Here is a 24,511-nt window from a genome sequence, read left to right as displayed (position 1 = left end):
AGTCAAAAGAGAAGAAGCACATTGTTAGAATAAATCTTTTTTTCAAAGATAGTCCATGAATTTCGATGGTATTGTTTCAAAAGTATTTTATTCATGTAGCAGGTGACAGTGTCTATACACTAGGTAGATCAGATCAACAGCAGTGTAATAGTTCCGCCTGGAAACAGTGACATGGAAATGCTCTCCTTCTAAAAGCTCGACTTATTGAATTGGGCTGAATATTCCTGGTAATCAAACTTTAACGAGCTCCAGATCCCACCACACATCTGGGCACAATCAAGACAGAAATCTACTGCTTTGCTTTTGTTCTATTCATTCACAAACCCGTGCTGGATTTGAAACGTTTATTTAAAGTAAAACTGTGCTAACTACTGGGCGAAAAAATACATTACGGTTTTCATGAGTAAATTACACACCCAAAAATGTCTGTGATGGTGCCAGAGACCATGAGGTGGACCAAGTCCCCCTCCCCCCATTTTAACAATCAATTAAGCCGTGGAAACACTCAGAGCACAATGTGAACGTTTTTCGTGAGACGTGTCAAAGTGCCATTGAACATGCTGTAGGTGAGATGTTGTTGTGCCTTGATCTCTAATGTCACTGGCCTGATTTCCTGTTCTCTGACTGATTTAGTCTGTCATTCTCACTCCAGGGGAGTTCCTACCCATGGTTCCTTCTGCCTAAACATTATCACTCACTATCACTGCCTGCACATGCTGGGAGGAAAGAAAACAACATCAAGCCTGTACTAGGTCTCTACTGATGTCATGTGTGTGCGTGCATGCGCGTGGGTGCGTGCGCGTGTGCATGCGTGTGTGTGTGTCTGTTGCGGAACCGATGGCTATCTCTGTGTGGCCGGACGGGCGTGGAAGACAATGAAAGCTTTATTGTCTGTCATAGATTCATATAAATGTGTTCGGCACCCTTGTTTATTGCCTTTTATTGTAGATACCTCATGATGAGAGAATGAACCAAGGCAAGCTAGAACACATATGGTTGACTGTAGAAAAGCACTGTATACTATAACCCACAATCATTCAGGAACTGCGATGACAACATTAGACAGGATGTGTCAAATGCTCATTTATTGTCATTTTTAGATTCAACATGAAAAAATGCATTACAGTTATACTCTACTTCACATTTCAATTGCATGTTTAATATTCATAATGTAACACTTTTGAGTATAAACCTCTGGAAGGCTATTCAAACCCTGGCTTGACAGACAAGTCTCTGCTCCTGCCTAGTAAAAACATAACCCCCTCAAACATTTCTTTATGATGATGAAAACCATATGGATGTCAGTTACACAGCTTAAATAAGCATTTGCACAACTAGCAGGCAGGTTCTGCACACACGGCTGACTAGAAAAATAATTAGTGTGGTCACTGAGGCTCCGAATCATGGCAAAGCATGCAGACAAACCCCCCCCCCCCCCCCTCCCCACACTGCTCCTGTTTTAGCCTCCTTCAACCCCCTACATGTACGGATACGCTGGAGGGACACACAGCACATCAGATGGGTAAATTAGTCCATTTAAAAATCAATAACAAAAATTACATTTTGGAAAATATTTGTTTATTGTTCGCTCTATAATCACTGATGTCCTGCAAATTAGAATCCATTGTCCTTTTTTTGACGAGCTGAATGTGATGATTATTCTACTTGATCATAGACAACCTACTCTTACAAGATTGTGAGCATGTTTTCTGTGAAAGACTAATTCCTGTGAACCTTATTAAACTCCTCCTTCTCTTGCCAAAAAATCCCCTTTGACCTGCCACAGGAACAATGACCTTTTTTCTGCTTTTTCCTGTCCTCTTTTTTATATATTTGTTTGCTGAATTTTATTTAAATATTTAATTCAGTTGTCTTCATGCATGTGTAGTGCGAAGTGTCATTTAGATCTGAGGCCTGGTTTAAAGTGGCGCACGGGAGACTTTTAAGAGAGAAAAAGAGAGGGGCTGCTTCTAGAGCAGTTTAATACTGATGGGATCTGAAAAGGTGGAGACGACAGAGACTGATAACTAATGTACTTCCTGTGTACTTCCTCCCTCACTGTCAGCCCTCCTCCCTCTGCCCCCCACCCAAAATAACTAACTGATGTGTGATGTGTGAGTTGCGGAGGGAAGGATGACATCGTTAGAGGATGAGAGGTGAGTGAGACTTCCACTTAGCACAGAGTGATGCGTTCACTCAGTTAGCGGGAGACAGAGAGCTGAGGAGACGTAGAATGGGCTGGCTGTGTGTGTGTGTGCATGTGTGTGTGTGTGTGTGCGTGCATCTGCATGCGTGCGTGTGCCTGAATGTGTGTGTGTGTATGTGTGGGGACATACCCTGGCTCTTTGATGCTGTGCCCGGTCGTTAACCGTCTGTGTCTGCTACCGGCACACAGCGAGAGGCAGTGACCTCCCGTGACCCTCGGCCCTGCAGAAAGGGAGAGAGAAAGAAATCTGAGCATTGTGATGATGCTTGAGCTAGTACCCTGAGTGGACCAGGCACCGTCGTCCTCGGTCTTACATCAGAGCTGTGAATACATCCACACAAACATGGTTTAACTCCTTTTTTTGTCAGTTGTCAAATATAACAAAAGAAACGGCAACATATTCTACAATGATATACATCGTGGAATAATGCCATGAAACGTTAGCTCAACAATTTTTGTTGTTGTTCAAACAGACAGGAAAGTTTTCCAATAAAAAATGTAGAGAAATGTTTTTGGGCCTGAGCAGAGCATTTTCACCAGCATATGATCATGGCTGTTTGGATCTCATCTACTTTCAAATGGTGACAAAAAGGTCATAATGGTGAGATAATGATATGATTATAGCGTCCACTTAATGTTGGTAACCATGGTACCAGCTAAGAGAGGTTTGTGATCCAATGGAGCGGGAGCTAAGATTGGCACCATGAAAGCAGTTCAGTGTTTTTACACACCGGCGGAACGCCCTCAACTCAACTCAGCATAGTAATTACACATTAGGCTACTAGAACCCATCCAGGGGGTGGTTAAAAGTGTACTGTTTAATGGATATAGAATTTGGATGAGGGAGATCATAGTTTCAGATGAGTCGGAGACACTGAGCTCTATGTAATGAGAACTGAACATTGGAGGGGTATTATGGGCCATCATATGGATGCGACAGACTGTCACGCTGATAGACAAAACACGTCACATCCTAAATAAGAAGAAAAACTCTTGATAAAAAAACACTGTAGGAGTGGGACACATTTTAAATGACAATTAAAATCAGTGTATATGGAGGGCAGAATAAGACAAGTTTGGAAAGTGGAAATTCAGAAATCACCTGATAAATCCGTCCCCACGAAGCTCTAAAATTACATCCCTTTTTCCCCCTCCTTTCCTTCTGTTTGGTTCTGAGTAACGACTTCATCAGAATACAATACGCAAAGCAACTTCACTACTAGGTGCTTTTCTCTCCCCTGAAAACACTGGCCGCGACCCAAGCGGAGGCGAGCAGGTTTTATGTATCACATTCGTTTGTACAGATCACACGGTTTCACTGACGTTTTACAAGACGCACGGTTGGAAAAGGCTCTCCAAAACAATAGGACACGGCTCTGCTGTGACACTTCAGACGGCCTGAGGTTCTGCTAGAAGTCAGGGGGCCCTCCCCCTCCAATCAACACACTCTCTGACACACGCACACACTGCAGCAAACACAGCCACCTGAGGTTGAGTGTGTGTGTTGCATGCAGATGGGGTGGGCTGAGAAAGGTGAGCGGGAAGGTTGCACAGATTTCATACTACATAATACACAAGAGGTGTAGTACAGGAAAAGGTCAGATGTTCACACCACCTAGCTCTGCTGAGATGGTGAAGGGGAAGACAGGGTGAGAGAAAGGGAGGATGAGGGGAAGACAGGGTGAGAGAAAGGGAGGATGATGGGAAGAGAGGGTGAGAGAAAGGGAGGATGAGGGGAACAGAGGGTGAGCGAAAGGGAGGGTGAGGGAATGGAGGGTGATGGGAAGAGAGGGTGACAGAAGGGGAGGATGAGGGAAGAGAGGGTGACAGAAGGGGAGGATGAGGGAAGAGAGGGTGAGAGAAAGGGAGGATGAGGGAAGAGAGGGTGAGAGAAAGGGAGGGCACCCCAGATTTATGTGGGGTGTAATGATGTGTATTTCTATCCACGCTCTCTTGAGCACCACCAGCATCCCCCACTCCCCCCCATACTCTCTCTCTCTCTCACACACACACACACTCGCTTGCACGCGCAGACACACGCACACACTCACAGACTCTCTTACATACACATACATACACACACACACACACACCTTTTCTGCGTGGGGTCTTTGTTCTGGACCCCAGCCTGCTCAGTAATCCCCGGCATGCACATTTGACCTATGACCCCTGTGCTTCCCCTTCGGAGATGGTGGTCATCAGAACTGCGCTCACATGCACCTGTCCACTGGCAGAATAATGATGATGATCCCACCATTGAAAGTGTGGATTTAGCTGTGAGTCGCTGGCTTGGGTCAGGGCATCTGTGGTCATCCGTAGACAGCTAAAGGAATAGCACTTCCCAAATCCCATTTAGCCACAAAAGAGGAGTTGGAGTGAGTCAGCTCTGAGACTGAAGCTGAGCACTTGATCCTCTCACTGGGAGATGGTATTTCAACAGGAAACCCTTCCGAAAACATCTACACCTACAGATGCTGAACGTCTGAGCCTTTCTCTAGGTGCTGCTGCCGGTCAGTGACGACGCAACCCATTTTCACGATAATCACAATAAAAACTGAAATGGAACAACGTTGCTCGAGGTGTGAGATAAACATTGAGAAAAGAACAAAAACCAAACATATCCTGGGGCTAGGATGGGAATCATTTAAACATCTGACCTCCGCCATGATGCTTTCTTATGCTCTTACTGCTTTTGGTAAAATGGGCTAAAACAGATTCCTTTGGATGTGTAGGCCTGTGTGTAGCAACGGTAATTCAGACAGGCAGAAAGTATATAGAGCCCAGTACACAGTGTCAGCTTGGATAGTGTCCCTCCTGTGCCGAGGGGCGGCTAATCAGTGGCTTGTAAAGGAGACCGCGGAAGCCTAGGGGCACACGCTTACCCTCACACACACACAGCTGACACACGCACAGCTGATACACACACGCACATAAACACACACACACACACACAACTGCGACAGTTTGTTTAAGTCTGCATGGGGTCACCATGATGCTATGTGATGGGAGGTTGATCCACAGGCAGATTCCTCTGCACAGCGTTAACATTGACGTGTCCTACACGACCGAGTCTTCCTTCAGATGGGTCTGCCTCCACTCTTCAGGGGTAAGGAAGGATAGGATAGGAGGGGCTGAGGTTTTCCTGCTCCCCTCCCTCCCTCCTCCCTCCACTCCCCACTGTGGCTAAATGGGGGTTGGGTACAGGTATGAAATCAAATGGCCCCGGTCATATCGTTCCCCTCATAATGGTGGAGGATCTCGAGGATGTCACAGTGGGATATGGGTTGTTCTCCCCCTCCTCCTCTCGGCCATTAAGTTCATCTATCTCACTGTCTATTTAGCGAGAAGGATCCTACTCAGGAGTGGTGAGGGAATAAAGGCGCAGAGAATGTCAGCGCAAGATAAACACCGGTGCGGTGAAGTGGCTCTCGCACGGCTGACGTGACGGGAGCGAATCTCGTGATTTGTATCCGCAGCCTTAAGTCTGAGAAAGCGTCTCACAATTGGACTGGCTCATCCCACAGGCAGGCAGCTTGTTCTGAGGCCAACATGAAAGGGATGTGTGTTGCTGCTTCATGCTCTCTCTCTCTCGCTCTCTCAAACCACTCTTATTTTTTTCTGCTCTCTTTTTCTCTTTATGGCCCTCCTTCCTTCTCTCACTTCTCCCTCATTCTTCCTCACCTGATTTCCCTTTAATGATGTGTCTTTCCCTACCTCAGGGCCAGTAATTTCCTAAATCTATGTTCTTTTCTATCCCTCTCTCTGTTCTCTCTCTCACCCGCCCTCTCTATGTTCTCTGTTCGCTGTTCTCTGTTCTCTGTTCTCTCTCTCTCCCTCCCTCTCTGTTCTCCCTCCCTCTGTTCTCTCTCCCTCTGTTCTCTGTTCTCTCTCTGTTCTCTGTCCTCTCTCTCTCCCTCCTCTCTGTTCTCTGTTCTCTCTCTGTTCTCTGTTCTCTCTCTGTTCTCTGTCCTCTCTCTCTCCCTCCCTCTCTCTGTTCTCTCTCTGTTCTCTGTCCTCTCTCTCTCCCTCCCTCTCTCTGTTCTCTGTTCTCTCTCTCTCCCTCCCTCTCTCTGTTCTCTGTTCTCTCTCTCTGTCCCATCTCTGTTCTCTCTTTGTTCTCTGTTCTCTCTCTGTTCTCTGGCTCTGTTCTCTCTCTCCCTCCCTCTCGCTGTTCTCTGTTCTCTCTCTCCCTCCCTCTCTCTGTTCTCTCTCTGTTCTCTCTCTGTTCTCTGGCTCTGTTCTCTCTCTCCCTCCCTCTCTCTGTTCTCTGTTCTCTCTCTCTGTCCCATCTCTGTTCTCTGTTCTCTCTTTGTTCTCTCTCTGTTCTCTGGCTCTGTTCTCTCTCTCCCTCCCTCTCGCTGTTCTCTGTTCTCTCTCTCTGTCCCATCTCTGTTCTCTGTTCTCTCTTTGTTCTCTGTTCTCTCTCTGTTCTCTGTCCTCTCTCTCTCCCTCCCTCTCTCTGTTCTCTCTCTGTTCTCTGTCCTCTCTCTCTCCCTCCCTCTCTCTGTTCTCTGTTCTCTCTCTCCCTCCCTCTCTCTGTTCTCTGTTCTTTCTCTCTCTTTGTGTCTCTAGCTCCTTTCTTGAGACATCTCAGTGTAGTCTGAGGCGGGGTTAAGGTCTAGATGACTTGAGTTTGTGTGTGAAATGAGGAGGGCGGGGCGATTGAGGGAGGCTGTATCAGCGAGACATCAGTCGTAATTAATAAAGCTGGGCCGCACTAATTAAAAAGCATGATTAATGCAACAGGGAGGATATATAGCACGACATGGCACATCATCGTCTTCTGAGTCACAGTTCCACAGGCTCTGAGGGGGAAACACATGGAAGTGGATCTGAGATGGAGGGGAAAGTGACTGCTATGAATAAATCACAAATGAAACCCCCACACACACAAACACAAAAGCCTGATCTGATTAAGCTATCTTCACCATTTGAACAATGGCTTGCATAGAAATGTCACTGCCTTGCTAGCACATAACGTTCTGAGAACCATATGTTCCTTAGAGATTTGTGAGAGCGTAGTTGTCCTGTGGTTATTTTGTATACAACCTTTGCACAACTTTCTGGGAATGGTTCAGGATATTTGCTTGGCTTTGGGACATTTAGGGAACTTGTAAAAAAACAATGTTATTTTCTTGGTACTTCATTACTTTAATGGAACGTTTCCTAAAAGTAAAAAAAATGGTTACATTTAATGTAAATGTTGTTAATGTTCTTGGAACGTTCTCCAACTTGTTTGACATTGGGAACGTTCTCAAATAGTTCAGAGAACATTAAGAACATTAAGAAGTTCACATCTGTGGGAATTTCAATACTTCAGCATAACGTTTCGTACAGGTTTCCTCAGAGCTTAATTTGTAAATCGGGAACAAAAAATGAGCGTGAGAGTTCTGAGGTACCGGAACGAATGAGAAAAAACATCACCTTTATAATAAAGCATTGCATGCAAATCATCACATTTGCGTAATGGCATCGAGCAGTAGATTAGAGGCACTTTTACATTTTGGTAGCCTCGGGTCCGGGAAAATGCAATTCTACATAATTTTACATGACTGGAGACTTTGCCAGAATCTTTTTAAATAACTGACTTTTTTTTTTTACCGCACAGGTTACTTTTACACTGACAAACTGAGAATCTGAGATCAATAAAAACAAACTTGTCCTGAATCCATCAATAGCCTAGGCCGAGGTGTGTGGAGACACATATTGTAGGCTAAAGTATGAGGTTGAAATGAAAGTCCTAAAAATGGTTTCCAGTTTCACTGACTCCCCCAATGATGCGCAGCTCACTGGCTGGTGATGGCCAATGTGCTCGTTCCAAAAGCCTGTCTCTCTCTCTCTTCTGTAAAACAATACTTGGAAGTAGATCAAATATTTTGGTAGCCTAGAGCATAGCAGGAGCCATTTGCTTTCCGGCTTGTGTTTACCCTCGATTGTATTTGAAATATTGAGAAAGACCTGTTTTGTATGCGTGCTGTTTTTTCACTGACAGATTTGTGCCAGATGTAGGTTACTCCTTGTTATTGGACTACAAACCACAGCTAGGCATTTTTTTTAAAGAAGCTATTGATACTCTGTGGCTAAATGATAGGCCTTCTCATGAGGTAGTAGGCTATTCTGAATTATTTCACTTATTTCTGAACAGACAGCAGTAGCTCTATAACTTTGGCAAATGTATTTCAATTTATCATGGGTGATGCAGTTCCTTCAGAACCCTTCGCGCAGCTATGATTCTATAAGGAAATACACGATGAAATGCAACGCTGGATAGATGACAGTTGCAGGTTCATGCCTATCAGAGCAGAGAGGGATCATGGAAAGTGAATCTCATTCTAGTTATGTGGGAGATACTGGTGCGCTTCTCACACGGCCACGGCCGAGTGTTGGTCTCAAACATAGGTTACTGTGTTGCGCAAACCACAAACCGGCCCAACCCAAATCAACTCTTAGAATTCTAGGCCCAGGCTGAAAATATACTTTTTCACAATATGTTTTTTTGTGGGGGCAGGAGAAACCTCTTAAGGATCCGACCCTTTTTTTTGGGCCACTAGATGGCAACAGTGTATGTGCAACATTTTAGACTGATCCAATGAACCATTGCATATCTGTTCAAAATGTTGTATCAAGACTGCCAAAATGTGCCTAATTGGTTTATTAATACATTTTCAAGTTCCTAATTGTGCACTCTCCTCAGACAATAGCATGGTATTATTTCACTGTAATAGCTACTGTAAATTAGATAGTGCAGTTAGATTAACAAGATTTTAAGCTTTCTGCCCATATCAGATATGTCTATGTACTGTTTGGTTTTTCTGTTACTTACAACCTCATGCTAATCACATTAGCTTACGTTAGCTCAACCGTCCCGTGGGGGGTGGCACCGATCCCGTAAAGGTTAAAGAAGAGGCAACTCGAATGAACATTGATCGCTTTAATTATAATTTTTACATTGCAAAGAGTTAGAGAAAAAATTTCATGCCACGAGAGGTACCGGACCCGGCCAAATAGGTTCCGGAAAAAACTGTCCAAAATGGAGAGGTGCCAGATCCTGTTCTGGCAGAATCCGGCTAAAATGAAGCACAGGGTTTCCTCATGGTTCTACAGTATTTCAAGTCATGTTCTCAAATTGTTCTAAGAACGTTAAGAAAACTTCCCATAAAAACCACAAGAAAACTTTAGTAACATTCAGGGAACGTTCTAAGAATTGAAAGCTATACAACCTGCTCTGTCTGTTGTAACAGACATTGCAGTTGCACGAGCTGGATGCAGTCCCAACACATTGCATTGGAGCAAAAACAATCAGTGTTTTGTGTGATAATGTAGGCTAATCTTTATAGTTGCTGCCATATCCTAGCCACTAGCCAGAATTCTTGAAAAAAGAATGTAACTCCCTACTTGAGTTTTGGGCCAAAAAACTATCTGCGTTTTAACTACTCAATGATCATGCAAGTACCGCACAAGTACGCTACCTAGCTCTTCCACCTCTATTTTGACTGTTTGTATGTGTCTTGCTTGTGCTTTCCTAAATATACTGTTGCAACAGACAGCAAAGTGTGTACGAACATGTCCATCATGTTCTTATTTTTGTTTATTTATTTAAACAGACAAAGCAGTTAAGAACAAATTCTTATATACAATGACGGCCTTCTGGGTAACAGTGGGTTAACTGCCTTGTGCAGGGGCAGAACGACAGATTTTTACCTTGTCAGCTTGGGGATTTGATCCAGCAACCTTTCGGTTACTGGCCGCTAGGCTACCTGCCCCCCTTATACAGTAGGAGTCTGTTTAAAGCCAAACTGTAGTATGTCACTATTGCTGTAAGTCATTGCCTAGCAGAGTCCACACATTACAGTGAGAGCAGAGCCTGTACTGTACTTTACTGTAGGAAGACCCTCCTAATGACTTGACCACGTCTGGCTCGGCCTGTGATTCAGTTCCCTGCGGGTGACGTCACCGCAGACTGATAGTGTGGGCTTTAACTAGGTGATCTCATCTCTTCTTCATTTTTTACATTTTAACAGACGCTCCTATCCAGAGTGACTTACAGGAGCAATTAGGGTTAAGTTCCTTGCGCAAGGGCACACTGACATGTTTTTCCACCTCGTCGGCACAGGGATTCGAAACAGCAACCTTTGGATTACTGGTCCAACGCTATCAACCGCTAGGCTACCTGCTGCTGTACCTCCTTAGCATGCAGCTCAACGCCTTATTCCAGCAGTCTAACATCGTTAACATGTATAAGTCGTGTCTCTATCTGTTGCATTATCAGAGAAATGGATATAACAGCACATAACAAAGTACAAAACGAGGCTACCGTAGGGTTAGTGACAGGACATGATAATTCAGTGGTCAACCCTATTTCACTCTAAAATGCAGAGACATGAGAAATGAGGTCACTTCCTAAATGCTGGAGAAGAGCATCTGTTATTTTGCATCCTTACCTGTTCTAAGTGGGTTTACCATAAGGTGTGCACATCAGGGGTGGCTTACATTAAGAAAACAAAACAAAAAGGGCCAGCATTTCTCTTTTTTTAATTTGTGCTTGGTTCCCTGTTTGTCTGGTTCTCATCGGGGTAAACATTTGTTCCAGTTGCAGAGCTGGAACATGAATCACAGACGAGAAGAGGAAACCACACTGACAGCTGCAGCTCATTACCGGCACTATTACTGATACAGGGGGCTGCTGGGGGAAATTCCTCCTGCCACAGAAAGCATTCCTGTTTACCATACACCGCCTAGGATCAGGACCTACACACATCGACCCAGACATACTGTACCAAAGCACACAGGCACATGCACACACTGCAGCACATAGAAGCATGCATAGACACACTGCACTCACACACGCACACGCACGCACGCACGCACGCACACACACACACACACACACACACACACACACACACTCCTCTTTCTATCTCTCCCCTTATCTTTATCCCTCCCTCCCTGTCTTCCTTTCTACCCATTGCACTCCCTACCTCTCCCTCTGTCTGTTTCTCACTCCATCCCTCCCTCCCTCTATCACTCTCTCTCTCTCTCTCTCTCTCTCTCTCTCTCTCTGTCTTTACTCACCATAAGGAAGGATTGACTCACAGCAGTACTCCATGTCACATGGCTCATCCAAAACCCACAACTCAGTAAACTGTATATAGTTTTACTTCTTATGTTTGATTTTCACACAGGAAACAAACAATCATATTTATTTAAACACATACTAACAAGCTGCAATATATTCATCCTGTGAAAATGAATTAGAAGTTAGCCTAGACATTAAAGTGATTAATGGGCTGGGGTCAATTCTATTCCAATTCAGTTCAATCTGGAATAAACTGAAAGTTTATTGGAATTGGAATCCGAATGTCAGTTCACTTCCTGAATTGACTGAATTGGAATGAAATTGACCCTAACTCAAAAAACAATCCATGAAAGTGTCAGCGGAACATTACGCTGAGAAAAGGCAATGCATTATCTGCTGTGTCATTCAACTCAATAGATGTGCTTGAATACAATTAGATCATACGTAGAATAATAGTGACACAACATCATTGTATACTAGGCAACACTGCTCTTCCACCTCATTTGAGAGGTACCTAGGTCTATTTCCTTTATTGCAGACCGGATCAACAACTGAACTGCTGAAACAACACCAGTGTCAGGTCTGACTGTGACACAGGCCTACCTGATCCAATGGGTTAATGCATTCATTTCTCACCATTCCCCTCAAAAACATAAATCAAGCACAGCAAAACACCACCTTGTATTCTGACTCGTCCAACCCTCTTTGACCTCTGCCAATTTTTATCTCATTTTGGCTTAACTTTGTAGATCAGACTTTAATTTTGAAGCGGGTCTCTGGGACAGTGATGAATAGGGTACATCATGGAGGGCTTAAATTACCCTCTCCCTGGTGGCTAGCGGCCGGGAGGGTTGGAGGGGGAGGCTTGGTGACCTAGTAACAGACAGAGAAAGAGGACTGGTCAGCACTTGCCCTCTCAGCCCTGCAAGCTCGCACAGCACACCCAGCTATGGAAGAGGGAGGACACAGGGAGACAGAATAAAATACCTGCATCCACTACCTATAACATTCCATCTCTGTGTTTTCAGAGTCAAAGTGCAGGTTATGTCTTGTTGAGATGACTTTGACTTTTGAGTTGCTTTGGATGATAACTCTGCCCTAAATTGGAGTTGGCCTATTATGCTAATAGCCGCTATGTGAAAACACAATTTTTGGAATAAATTGTGACAAAAATTATTTCATATTTTATTTCATATTTGACCTCTGAATATGGAAAATTGTTGCTGACATTCACCTTATCTTCTTCCAAAGAAAAAAAGGTAGGTTCCTGAGTTTGACAACGTTCACTTCACCTGAGGAGTATGCAGCCTGGATGCATTGCGAAGGGGGAGCTAGTACTTAATAAATAAACACAAATCCATATAGTTATATTACTGATCTCAGAAATACCAATAGGCTTAAGTCCTCTTTCCACACATTATAATTTCATTTGCCAGAAGCCTCTTGTTTCCTTTATAGCTACCAAATACTTCCCCTCTTATTCTAGGAGGCTATAGCCAATCCCTTGCGCATTTTATACAGTCTACTAGGAACAAGTGTGCTGTGAAGCTGAATGGATCAGGTGAGCGCACTCTCCTCGCCAATGTGATCACCATAAGATTCCTGATGGTGCACGGGCTCAGAGCACTATTTACAAACCCCATTCTTATCCATTCATACTCCAGTCCTCCAGTTTTCCCAAATATCCCTTTTAGCAGGAAGACAAGTATACACATGGCTGCTGCAAGCCCATCCTCGACCCCCGGACAGAGAGCAGGTTTGGCAACTGTGTGGTGCGCGCCTCCATGGGTCCCGCAGCGCTGCTATCTTATGACCTAGCCGACCCTGGTGCGTCGCAGCTGACTGCGTCGCCAACACGGGAGTCTATTGCAAATATTCCCGGGGGAGCTATGGTCACAGTAGCGGCAATTATTAACCTTTATTCGTAAAAGATGTTATCTCAAACCGCAGGTTATAATGGCTTTATGTAAGCCTCTGGTGAGTTTGTGCAAGTGATGGTCCACCTCGCTCTGTGTGCATCAAAGCGGATGCTCCAAATACCGCCCCAGCTAATTACTTGCCACTTGCTCGGCTGCGTAAACTCGAGTGTTCCTACAACACGGTTGGTGCGGTGAACGTAGTAAATAATCATACGGGTATATTTTGGTAACGTTGTCCTGACCTTATAGGGAACATTGGTCAAATGTGTTAGTTTGGTCGATGAACATATCGTAGTCCTACTGAAAGTCCCAATATCCAATGTGGGCTAGATATATTTACCAAATGTAGTGCAACGTTTGGAATGAAAAATGAATTAACAATAACATCTTTGTTATTTGACCAATGTAGTTGCATTGCTTGCTCTTTGGGATTTTAGGGTGGGTTTCTGTATAAGCACTTTGTGACATCTGCTGCTGTAAAAAGGGTTTAACAATTACATTAACATTTTGCTTGATTGATTGATAGATTGATTATTTTAAAAAGTGCATAAACACATGAAAATGTAAGATAATTTCAGTGTTTTTTAAACAAAAATAATCAACGGGCTCATATGATAATGGAAAAGCCCAGGTATGTAAGGTATGTATGGATGGAAACGCAAAAAGTGATGCGAACAGTGGACACACACTGTGCCTCCCCCAAAAAATGTATGCACCGAGTAGATACAGCACAGTACATTAGACGGACTCAGAAGTCACTTTGAATGAATGATATTTGGGGGATAGTCTATTCCAAAGCACCACGGAAGTCCTAATCCATCAAATTAAAATCGAGTTGATTGAAACGAAAAAATAAGTTTGATTGTTATGGAATAAAATAGCACCACTTTTAGGCAACACTTTAATAAGAGTAAAAATTACAATAGTAACAGATTTAACCAAAGAAAATGTTGATTTTACCAAATAAAAATGACTAGGCCTAAAGGATTTATAGTCATCAACAAAACTTGGCATTAGAGGCAACATGCGATAGGCTACACTTCCCTAAATAATATGAAAAGTTCAGGTGGGGTTCTGATTCTTCTCTAACACTAATTTGATCCTGCAATTTTTGACAAGTCTCTGTCTTCTTCTCCCAAAAGGAAAAGGGAGGTCTAACGATAGTTAGAAAGATCCAAACTAGGTGTTGGAGTAACGGAGGCGTTATGGGGGAAGTTGCTCCAAGCTCTGAGTAACAAAATGGAGTTGAAAGTTATCAAATAAATATCACAAGAAAAGTATCACACTTTTAACTTAGCATATGACGTATATGGAAATTGCCAAACTTTAATTAAACAAATTGCAAATGAAACAGACAGTTTTGTTTGCTTGTTTTTTGTCTATAAAGTGTGTTACTAGGTAAGGTCTGCAAAAACTTGCTAACTCTGACATGCGTGGGCGTTAAAGAAACAATCATTTTAGCTGTCCGATTTTTTTCTTCTGTAGCCTATAATGAACAAGAATGTGTGAGCATAAAACCATCTTCATTTGAATCCTACATAGTCTAAAAGTTATCGAAAGTTGACTTAATGAACAGACCCATTATTGTTGTGCATACACTTTACCTTGATAATTGCGCGGTAGAAAACAGTATCTGAACGGAAAAATAAATGCATTTTCCTCTACAATAACCATGGTCACTCGAATCATTGTCACAGTTACAAAAACAGGTGCTGATTATGTTACATGTGAACGAGCAAAAAAGGGCGAGACGCTTAAATATGTGCCCTTTCCCCATCTCTCTCCCTCTCTCACTCTTTCCATTTCTGACTTCTGTCCCACACACACACACACACACACACACACACACACACACACACACACACACACACACACACACACACACACACACACACACACACACACACACACACACACACACACACACACAGAGAGAGACACACACACATGTACCAAAGGGTCATTTACTGTAAGAGAATGAGTGCACTTATTGCAATATTAAGGATAAGGAGTAGGCCTAGGCTAGAAAAATAAACAAAAGTCCCACAGAAGCCTACCAAGCAACGCTCGCAGGCTTAGTTTTAAAATAAGGGGTAATTAAAAAATATATGTTCATTTTTTTATTTGATAAATCTACATCGTTATTGTTATTGTTATTATTAATAATAGTAATAATAAAAAACATTAAAAACTGTTGAAGTTTACAAACTCCTAACAACAGAACAAACATCAGTAACAACAATCCCTTTTTGGGATATTTCTTCTATACTTCTGGTTTACTTGAAGATTTATAAAGTTACGTTTAAATAATCATTAAATGTCATTATAATTCCAACTTTTCAAGGAATCCATATCTGATCGTAAATTGAAGAGAAGAGTTGTAGATAGCCTCATCCCTGCAAAGCTAAATATAGGCCTAAATGTGCCACACTGCTAAACATGGAAACTAACTCTAACGTTATGACCACACGCTTCAACTTTTGTTTTAGCGGGGAAATTATTGTGTAATGACATGCACGTTTGGCCTAACCTGTAAACAGAATGGCCTGAATGAATCACATACCTGCCAACAGAATGAGGGATATGTCGAATTTCTATCTGGCATTGTATACAAGGAATGAGGCAGAAACATGTTCAAGATAAATCCTATTATTAAAAAAAAAAAAATGCGTTTTCGTGACGATAATCTTGAAATTGAAATGTTGTACTGGTCACTCACTCGTAGAAACTCGCAGCCACACACACACATACACACACACACACACACACACACACACACACACACACACACACACACACACACACACACACACACACACACACACACACACACACACACACACACACACACACACACACACACACACACACACACACACACACAATGGGCATCATTGACATCTTTACATTTTACTTCACGATCCCTAAAAAAACATTTAAATTCGTCTCATGTATTGTAGCCTTTGTTTATGCCATTGGCACACTCTTTTCAATAGAGCGAGCGAATGATTAAGAGTAGATTAGAAATGTAGCCTAATACTGAACTGAAAGTAAAGTAACGCCAAGAGAACGGTCAAGTTATCGAATTGCTATGCATTATGTACTTCTGTAAAATGGTATGCAACCACCTGCATTTCGTCTACTTATCACCCTAAGTTAAAAAGAAAGAAAGAAAAAACTCACATTCTTCAACATTGTCTTGGAAACATGTTGAATAATTCTCTGTAGAATATTTCATGTTAGGCCTATTGAATTCTGTACATATGTACAGACAATCCTTTCCAGTTCTCTTCCACAACTCATGTTGTCCTCAGCACCATCATGATATATCAGTCAGCCTATCTCAAGTAAAGCGTTCTATTGCACTTCGCCTTTTCGTGCGTTCCCAAAAAGCCCTTTTACGCGCCTTTACGCACAAACCAAATACAACTTTGGATACTATGTTTTTAGTCCATCTGAGATAAAATGTGTATATGGTTACCATGGTTTGCATTAAAAAACATAGTGATTCTTTGAGGTAGCAGTGGCTTTCCAGAGTTAACAGTAGGCTTCAGACGACTAGAGGCAGAGTGGCGCACAGCTTTACATAGCCCACTGTCTCAATGCAATGCTAGTGAAAAGCTACCGATTGCATCAACTCTGCCTTGATTCCCTTTTGATTTCTTGTATTAGGAAATGAGAATGTCGACCATTAGACCACTGAAAATCTCCAGCTTGTTGACCAAGGCGAATGTGTCAGAAATGTAGAGGCGCTATGCGGAGGCTGCTGTGTCTACTGAGAGGGGTATTGTCGTTGCGAGTGTGCAGAGCGTGTGACACTGATGGATGCGCCAATGGTTAGACGGACAGATGCTTGGGCGGATCTAACGGCATGCAGTGGTGTAGCGGAATACGCAGCGAGATTAGGCTAAAACATCCAGAATCAGTGAAAGACTGCTCTTTCTCATCCCTCAACAAGCCTGGCGAACGGAGAGGAGATCGTGTTCCTATCGAGCGACTCCTCTGCCACTAACAAGGGATTGATCCCCTCTGCGGTCAGATATGTCTGACTATTGACTAGCGTGAGACTGGGGAAACCACGACACCGCAAAGACACGGACACACACATCTGGCAGAAGAAAACATCCTTTGACAACTTACCGTGTTCTGGTTAGCGAGAAAATCATTTGCATCCACAGTCATAACCTTTCCAGCAGACAGCGGACCAATTGTATTCTATCTTGAAGATGATCTGAAAAAGAGGGATAATTTTTCCACTTTCCCCCTAAATAATACAGAAAATTCTCTGTAAGTTTTTTCTTTACTGTGAGGGAAACATTTGAAAGAAAAAGCTGATAGTGTCTGTGAGGGTCCCAAATCTGGAGGATGGGGGTGTGTGCATCATTTTGATCTCACCGTAAAAAAAAACTAGCCTACTATTCTTTCCATTCTGTATCAACAAAAACAAGGAGAGCGCATGATACGGATTTTGTGCCGGACTCACTTGAGCAGAAGAAGGCATCTTGCAGTAAGGAAGACTCGACTGATTCGCTGGTGCTGTTTTAAATACCTACTATCAGCCACACAAAGAAGAGGAAAAAGTGCTATTAGCAGCCAAGAAAGTGTTTGGCAATAGCTGCTGATCCATGCTCTCAGAGCAGCTGAGGCACAGCACGAGTCCATCCCCTCCTTCTGATGTACATTATTACAACAAGGGATACCCAATCAAGCACGTATCTCATCGATTCGAACTGCTCTCCGTGGATTTTGAACGCGCTTGGACAAAATAACGGAGCGAGCCAGCGTGTGGGCGACAAGTCCGTCCATCTCTTCTTTCAACCTTTGCCTTTACCTCTGCTATCTTAAAAACAATATATATTTGTTGATGTTTTAAGGGGACTTGGAAAGACTGGGATTTTCATACGATGGCTACAGCGACGCGGAGATGCTGCCTTGCTGGTTTTTAAATTGCGTGTGATTACTGGAATCGAAATCCTCATGGATAACGCAGTTAATCAACCGATTGAGTAAGTATGCCATTCCGTTACCATCTAGTCAACATTAAGATAGTCCAATAGCCTAGGGAAGTAGAAAATGTTTTGTTTCCATATGTAGCCAAAGAGTGGAACGGTGCTCTCCTCCTTACAGTTATGCTATTGTATCAGCATTTGATCTGCAGCATGCATGGATGACTTTTGAAAATGCTCATGAATGATTTCTTTCAAATAGCTAAGCTTACTTTTTATGCTGTATAGACTGTATAGTTCGTATCAGACACCGTTATGGGGCTGCGGGAGGGACAGCAGACATGTGATGCTTACATGACAAGAGCTAGCTAGCCATTGGATGTGCACGGCACAGATGTGACAGCGCTTGATGTTTGCCCCTGTTTGCAGACTTTGAGTGACGCGTTCATTTCGTTTTCCTTTAAGCTTGCCTGTTGCAGCCTCCATCGCGGAGTGAGAATCACATTGAGGCTGAAGATTTTTTTTTCTCCCACCACTGTACTCTCCGTCTCCACACTGTGATATCCAAGTCGAACAGGAGAAGAAGAAAAAAGCTTGTTCTTCTTCATCTTCAGATCTACCCGTTCTTCAATGTCTGCATTTTTGTTTGAAAACTGCCGATCTATGTCAGCCTTCTGAAAGCGTCCCGGGTACCGTGTAAGGAAGCGCCGCTATCAAAGAAGAGCGGACCAGCTAGGGATCTCTGGGGCTAGAGAAGAACTCTTCAGAACCCCGAAATAAGAATGCCGCGGAGGAAACAGCAAGCGCCCCGACGTGCGGCAGGTACGACTCTATGATTTGCATGTTATCACCTCTGTTTTTACTACGACTGCTGAGCTATTTCCATTGCTTTCACTAGTCCTACCATGTATAGTACTGAATCATGTGCGTGTAGCTACATTGTAGCATAGCCTACAATGGGAGGAAATGGCAAATACCCATTCACTCAAAGAGGGATGGTTAGGCTACTAGCTATAAGTTTTTTTGTACTTTCCCTTTGAAGAGGATGTGCTTTTGTTTTTTTACAACCACGTAGACCACGTTTGATACTAGCCACCTACTATTTTAATAGTAATTGCATTATCAGCATACTTACATAGCCCATTAGGCTACATAGCCTAGTTATTGGCAACATTGTTTAAATGTTCTAAGTTTATAATTTTTTCGATCTTCTGGGGCAACAATGAGTCCATTCGATGAACGATCTGCTAACAACAGTTCTCGAAAGACATGGAAGGTTTACAGGCCGTAGCTCTATCCGACTAGTCAGACAACTTCAGCTTTGATTGGTCTCTCTCCATTTTACCCTATTTTAGCCTACTCTCCCTTCCTCCCTCCGTAGGGTGTAGATATTGACTCCATGAATTAGAGATCTATAAAGAAGCGTATGGAAAAGGGGGCTCTTGTCAGCTGACTGTCATGATTTCCTTTGATGCTCGTTTGGGGCTTTGTGCTAAAACATTTGATCACAAAATGTCAACTTTCGCCAAGTTTCCCTTTGCTGATTTCTCCTTTCTGGGAAATACTTAAAGATTCTTTCGCAGCCGATCCTAGGGGAGACGTGGGCTGGAAGAGGCTTTAATGGACAATTGCCATCTTTCGATTTGATGGCTGATTGATTGCCCGTCATCTGGCTTGTCTTTGATCTATTCTTTCCCGATAAACACAAATAAATCACTTCCCATAGCAACGTCAGGTCAACGTTCGCGTGACGTCATGTCTGGTCTGACAATTAGCGATTTAAAGCATCTTTAATTGCTTCTTTTGTACTTTTTCACGTTGTCAGAGCCAAAGGCCACATTTTTTCTCTCTCTCTCTTAAAAAGTAGAGAATATAGAACAATCCACGTGACTCTTCAAAATATGTTTTAATTAAATCTTACTTAGGTCATAGAACACCTCATATATTCTACTCTATGTAAGTAATTAGGCTACGCTACAACATGGTAGTTACTTAGCTACCATTCTGTTGGGGGAAAAAATATTATTTGAATCAGACTTCTGTTCTCATACTGTTGCTATATGGCTGAAACGTCTGGGTTTTATGTCTGCTTTTGGAAGTATTGTTTGAAGCACCAATGTGTTGAAGTATACAGGCTACCTGTTTTAAGATTCAATACGGGTTATTCTTATTTGTGAGAGATTTGCTTCATTACCATCACAATGTAGGCTACATTCGGCGCATGTGGCAAATAAAGTTTGATTTGATTTGATTTTGATTCGACATTTACCTATATGCTTTAAAGTGTAGTTAAGTTTTCTGAAACTTAGCCTACATGTAAATGAATCTCTACTACTGCAACTTTTAGCCTATAACAAAACTATAACAAGCACCTAGGTCAAATCCCCTTAAAATATACTATACAAATTCAATATTATGCCATTATTATAGTAATCGCTCGCTTTACTACACACACACACACACACACACACACACACACACACACACACACACACACACACACACACACACACACACACACACACACACACACAAACAATTGTATCTTGTGCGTACACACAGTGCTTCTATGAAAAATGTAACTATTAGCCTAATCGGGAGACGGAAGAATGGTTTGCTCCATCAGAACGACCCGTCAAAGCGACTTTGTTTCATATTTGATTTAATTGTCTCCCTTCTGACAGCCACATTCATCAATGGCTCTAATGGTCAATCAGAAGTTGGCAGAGTGACTGCTCTCATTTTGTTTCTCCATACGTTGGGCCTGGGCTTTACTTTATCAAAACGCTTTTGCCTAATGGACACGCTGGGGGTGGGGGTCGAGGGGAGATGACTGAAAGCCTTCTTATCCCAGACGAGAGAGTGAGAGAGGAAAATAAGGCATTTATTATTTTGATGAGCGGATGAGGACAGACACGAGAGCAGTGAGGGATGTTTTTTGTTGTTGTTGTGACGAGGCAACTTCCTGTAATTTTTTTACAGGGTCTGTATACCCCCTCCCAACCTTCGCCCCTCTTACTTTCCCAGCAGCCCTCACAGCTGCAAGTTATAAGGTTGACGACTGCTCCGTGGCATACAAAGAGTGGTGACAAATTGATTGCGCTGTAGTGATGGAAAGAGCAAAAAATGGCAGATAATGGGCCTTGATTAGGAACTTTGGGAAATCCAGTCCCTGACAACCTTGAGCGTTTCATGAGAAAATCTCTCTCTCCCTCTCTCCTTCTCTTTGCTTCCCTCTCTCTTTCTCTCCTCTTGCTCTTTTCTCTTTTTCAGCCCACCAGTCTGGAAGGGCTGCTCAGCCGTATAAAAAGAAAGTTGTTTTGCCAGCTTCATTAGTGTTCACCTAATTAGCTGTAAAGCTGATGGATTCCTGACAGCCCTAATGATTGGAGATGACAAGCTCCGCACACTGTCATCCAGCCCAATTAGGTTTGCAGCTAGTTTGATGTAATCAAGTTGATATTACACAGTCCTCCATGCCTTTAGTTGTGCACTAACTCAATTTTCTGCTGCAGGTGACAAATGGGCCAGGGTACCTGGGTAATCACGTTGGCTTGGAATTAGGCTGTTTTTTAATGGTCAGGAGCCTAAAAACAACAAAAACTAGCCTCTCAAAAAGTCTGTCTGGGAAAGAGGGGCTTGTAACAGCCAGCCACACACACACACACACACACACACACACACACACACACACACACACACACACACACACACACACACACACACACACACACACACACACACACACACACACACACACACACACACACACACACACACCAATCTCTCTGTCTAGCCACAATACCTTTCCCCACAGAACCTTCCTCCGTTTAGGAGTGGACAATGCTGTGAACACCGTTATTTTGTTTGTTTGTCTGCTTCAAAGCCTTGCAAGACCAAACATATCGTTGTTTTGGGGAGGAAAGTGGGAACATCAAACATAGGACTTTTTTCTCCTTCACTAGTTGTGTTGTGCCATGTTAGTCTTACTGAGTAGTACTGTAGTGCTTCTTGCCTGAAACACTCAGAAAACATTGCACTGACGTTGTAGCTGTTTTGCTACACTGTCATAGAGAATACTATTGCTTTAGGGGCAGGCCGTTGTCTGGGAGATATATTTGAAGAAGCCTCGCGAAACTAGTCGACATTGATATTGTTGACGTTGCTCATCATCACGTACATCATTACATAGTCAAAGGTATAGATGCTTTTCCACATGAGTTGATTTTCCAAATGCCTATTATCAGCATTGTGTTCAAAGGGGCTAAACGTGATTTATACAAATATTAAGATCACGACAGATCTAGTTCTGCCTGACGGGAGATAGATTGCAGTGAGGAAAAGCAGCTGATTTCTGTGATTTTTGTGTGTGTTTGATTGATTGTGGATGAGCGAGAGTGATTAATCATGCTTGATGTGTGTTAACGTTGCAGTCGAGCTGGAAACACATCCGCACACAGTGGCCCGTAGACACATGGGTTACTACACACACATGCACCGACACACGCACACACACACACCGCTTGCATGTTCTTGCAATAATGTTTTGTCTCTGCTTATTGCTAAAAACAGAGGGTTTGTGTAATAGTGTAATGTTACTTTATTCACTTTGTCGCTGGTGTAGTTGGTTAATCCGCTGTAGTTCACAGGTCGGTAGCAGTGGCTTGTTGGGGCCTTGCTCGTACGAAGCTTTACCCCTACAAAGTCTCTGCGAATTAAATTTAATGAAACATGCCATCTTAATTAGGCTAATTATCCTAGTTAAAAGCTGGTCATGATAATTCTATTAATTATTGAGACGGAAAGAAAATGATTTCATAAACATTACCTTCCACAGTCCACCCCCACCCTCAGTTAATTAGAAATATAATTATTAAGAGCTACATTATATTTAAAATCAAGTGGATTTATCAGTGCATATTTTCCAAATGTTTTTGGTTGTGGTGGACAGAGGCGTCATGCCCATAGGGGGCACGTGCTCCCTCAGACTTGTCCTGTTAAAAAAAAAAAAATGTGTTTGTTTTTTCTCTGTAATAATACTAGCCACATACATTTTATGAAGCTGGTTTTAGCTAACCAGATAGGTTCCCAATCTCCCAACCTCATAACTAGCTATCAAGAAGACATTTCAGGCTGTCAATCAAGTTAGAGTAGCTAGCTTGTATAACTATATTAGCTGGCATGCCTTCTGGCAAGGTTGGCAGACTTTAGAAAACCAAGCAATTACTAAATGTACTGAATGGGACTCACTTTCCTTTTGATCTTTTACCCAGCTTTTAGTAGAGATGCAGAGATTTATTTTAAAAAATAACCGCCGGTCAGGAGGATACAGACAGCTCAAGAGGTATGCTTAGATTTGCAAAAAAAATAACATTTAGTTTTTTTACATAGAATTAAGCATAATGACTATGGGTATGGAGTGCAGGAAAAGGCTGTTTCAGGTGTTTGAAAGATGCAAAATTCTCCAAATTACATATGCACCAACTCAGTGTCCTTGTGGTTAGAGTGTCTGCCCTGAGATTAGAAGGTTGTGAGTTCGCTCCCAGGCCGAGTCATACCAAATACTGTAGAAATGGGACCTGATGTGTTTCTGCTTGGCACTCAGCGTTAAGGCGATAGATTGGGCGTAAGGCCCTGCGATAGACCTGTACATCAAGCTGCCTCACGCTACAGAAACTGGAGATAGGCTACTACTTATGGGCGGGGGTACTGTCCCCCCTCTGGACCACCTTGTGCCCCCTCAGACTTTTGGGGTGCGTGACGCGCCTGGTCAATGGCAACATGGCTGTGTATGTCTGAAGCTGAATGCAAAAAATCCATCGAACAAAGTAGCCTAATCCAAAATAAAGTGAAGTAGAAATAGCATGTAGACAGATCACACAACCAAATGTGGAGAATAAACGAGTGGCCTCGGCCTATCTGTCTGTCCACGTGAGTCTTTGTCTGTGTGTCCCGGCCCCATGATCAGTAGTCTCCAGAAGCCCAGTCCCTGGTGCCCCCTCCGGAGTGAGGTGTCTACTCCTGGACATTCTCAGGATTATGGGCCTTGCCTTGCATTGCATTGCTCTCCCTAAAGTGAGGCTCTCCCAGGCAGCCAGCTGACACTATGATTAGTTATGGCCGTCCTCTGCCTTTTTCACAGCCACAAGTGAGCGACAATGAACAGGGTTAAGAGCGGAGAGGGCGGAGAGAGAGAAATAAAGGGAGAAGCGGTGAGGGGAAAAAGCTGAATAACGTAGGCCCAGAGAAAGAGGGAGAAAGAGGGAGGGAGGGAAAGTTCCCTGCTCGAGGATGTACGGTTGATGGTTGATAAACAGATTTTTCCCCCCCAGAATCTTCCGTCATGGCTCCCATTAGCTTGACA

General features: G+C 43.0%; 1 protein-coding gene and 1 long non-coding RNA gene across 4 annotated transcripts in view; one reads left to right on the top strand and one right to left on the bottom strand.

The window, feature by feature from the left end:
* Nucleotides 1–1,873: 1,873 nt before the first annotated feature.
* The window catches only part of LOC139562880 (uncharacterized), a 60,946-nt gene continuing 38,308 nt past the window's right edge, over nt 1,874–24,511 (bottom strand). The window contains exons 1-3 of one of the 2 annotated variants that reach the window (XR_011672458.1): nt 17,685–17,761; nt 17,342–17,432; nt 1,874–2,427 (exon numbers count right to left, since the gene is read on the bottom strand). This is a non-coding gene — a long non-coding RNA (uncharacterized lncRNA). Of the gene's footprint in view, nt 2,428–17,341; nt 17,433–17,684; nt 17,762–24,511 lie in introns of those variants that run through there. The other variant, XR_011672459.1, reaches the window with a different exon arrangement.
* Nucleotides 18,078–24,511, top strand: part of LOC139562879 (teashirt homolog 3-like) — a 34,926-nt gene continuing 28,492 nt past the window's right edge. Inside the window, exon 1 of one of the 2 annotated variants that reach the window (XM_071381003.1) lies at nt 18,078–18,207. Coding sequence is in view for 1 of the 2 variants with exons in the window: in XM_071381002.1 (XP_071237103.1) it covers nt 18,930–18,969 (40 nt within the window). In the remaining variant the exon portion in view is untranslated. Of the gene's footprint in view, nt 18,208–18,829; nt 18,970–24,511 lie in introns of those variants that run through there. The other variant, XM_071381002.1, reaches the window with a different exon arrangement.

This window comes from Salvelinus alpinus, chromosome 33, assembly GCF_045679555.1.
Source record: "Salvelinus alpinus chromosome 33, SLU_Salpinus.1, whole genome shotgun sequence".
Classification (NCBI taxonomy): Eukaryota; Metazoa; Chordata; class Actinopteri; order Salmoniformes; family Salmonidae; genus Salvelinus; species Salvelinus alpinus.
Note: the sequence above shows the minus strand (reverse complement) of the source record. Positions and strands in the feature narration are given on the sequence as shown.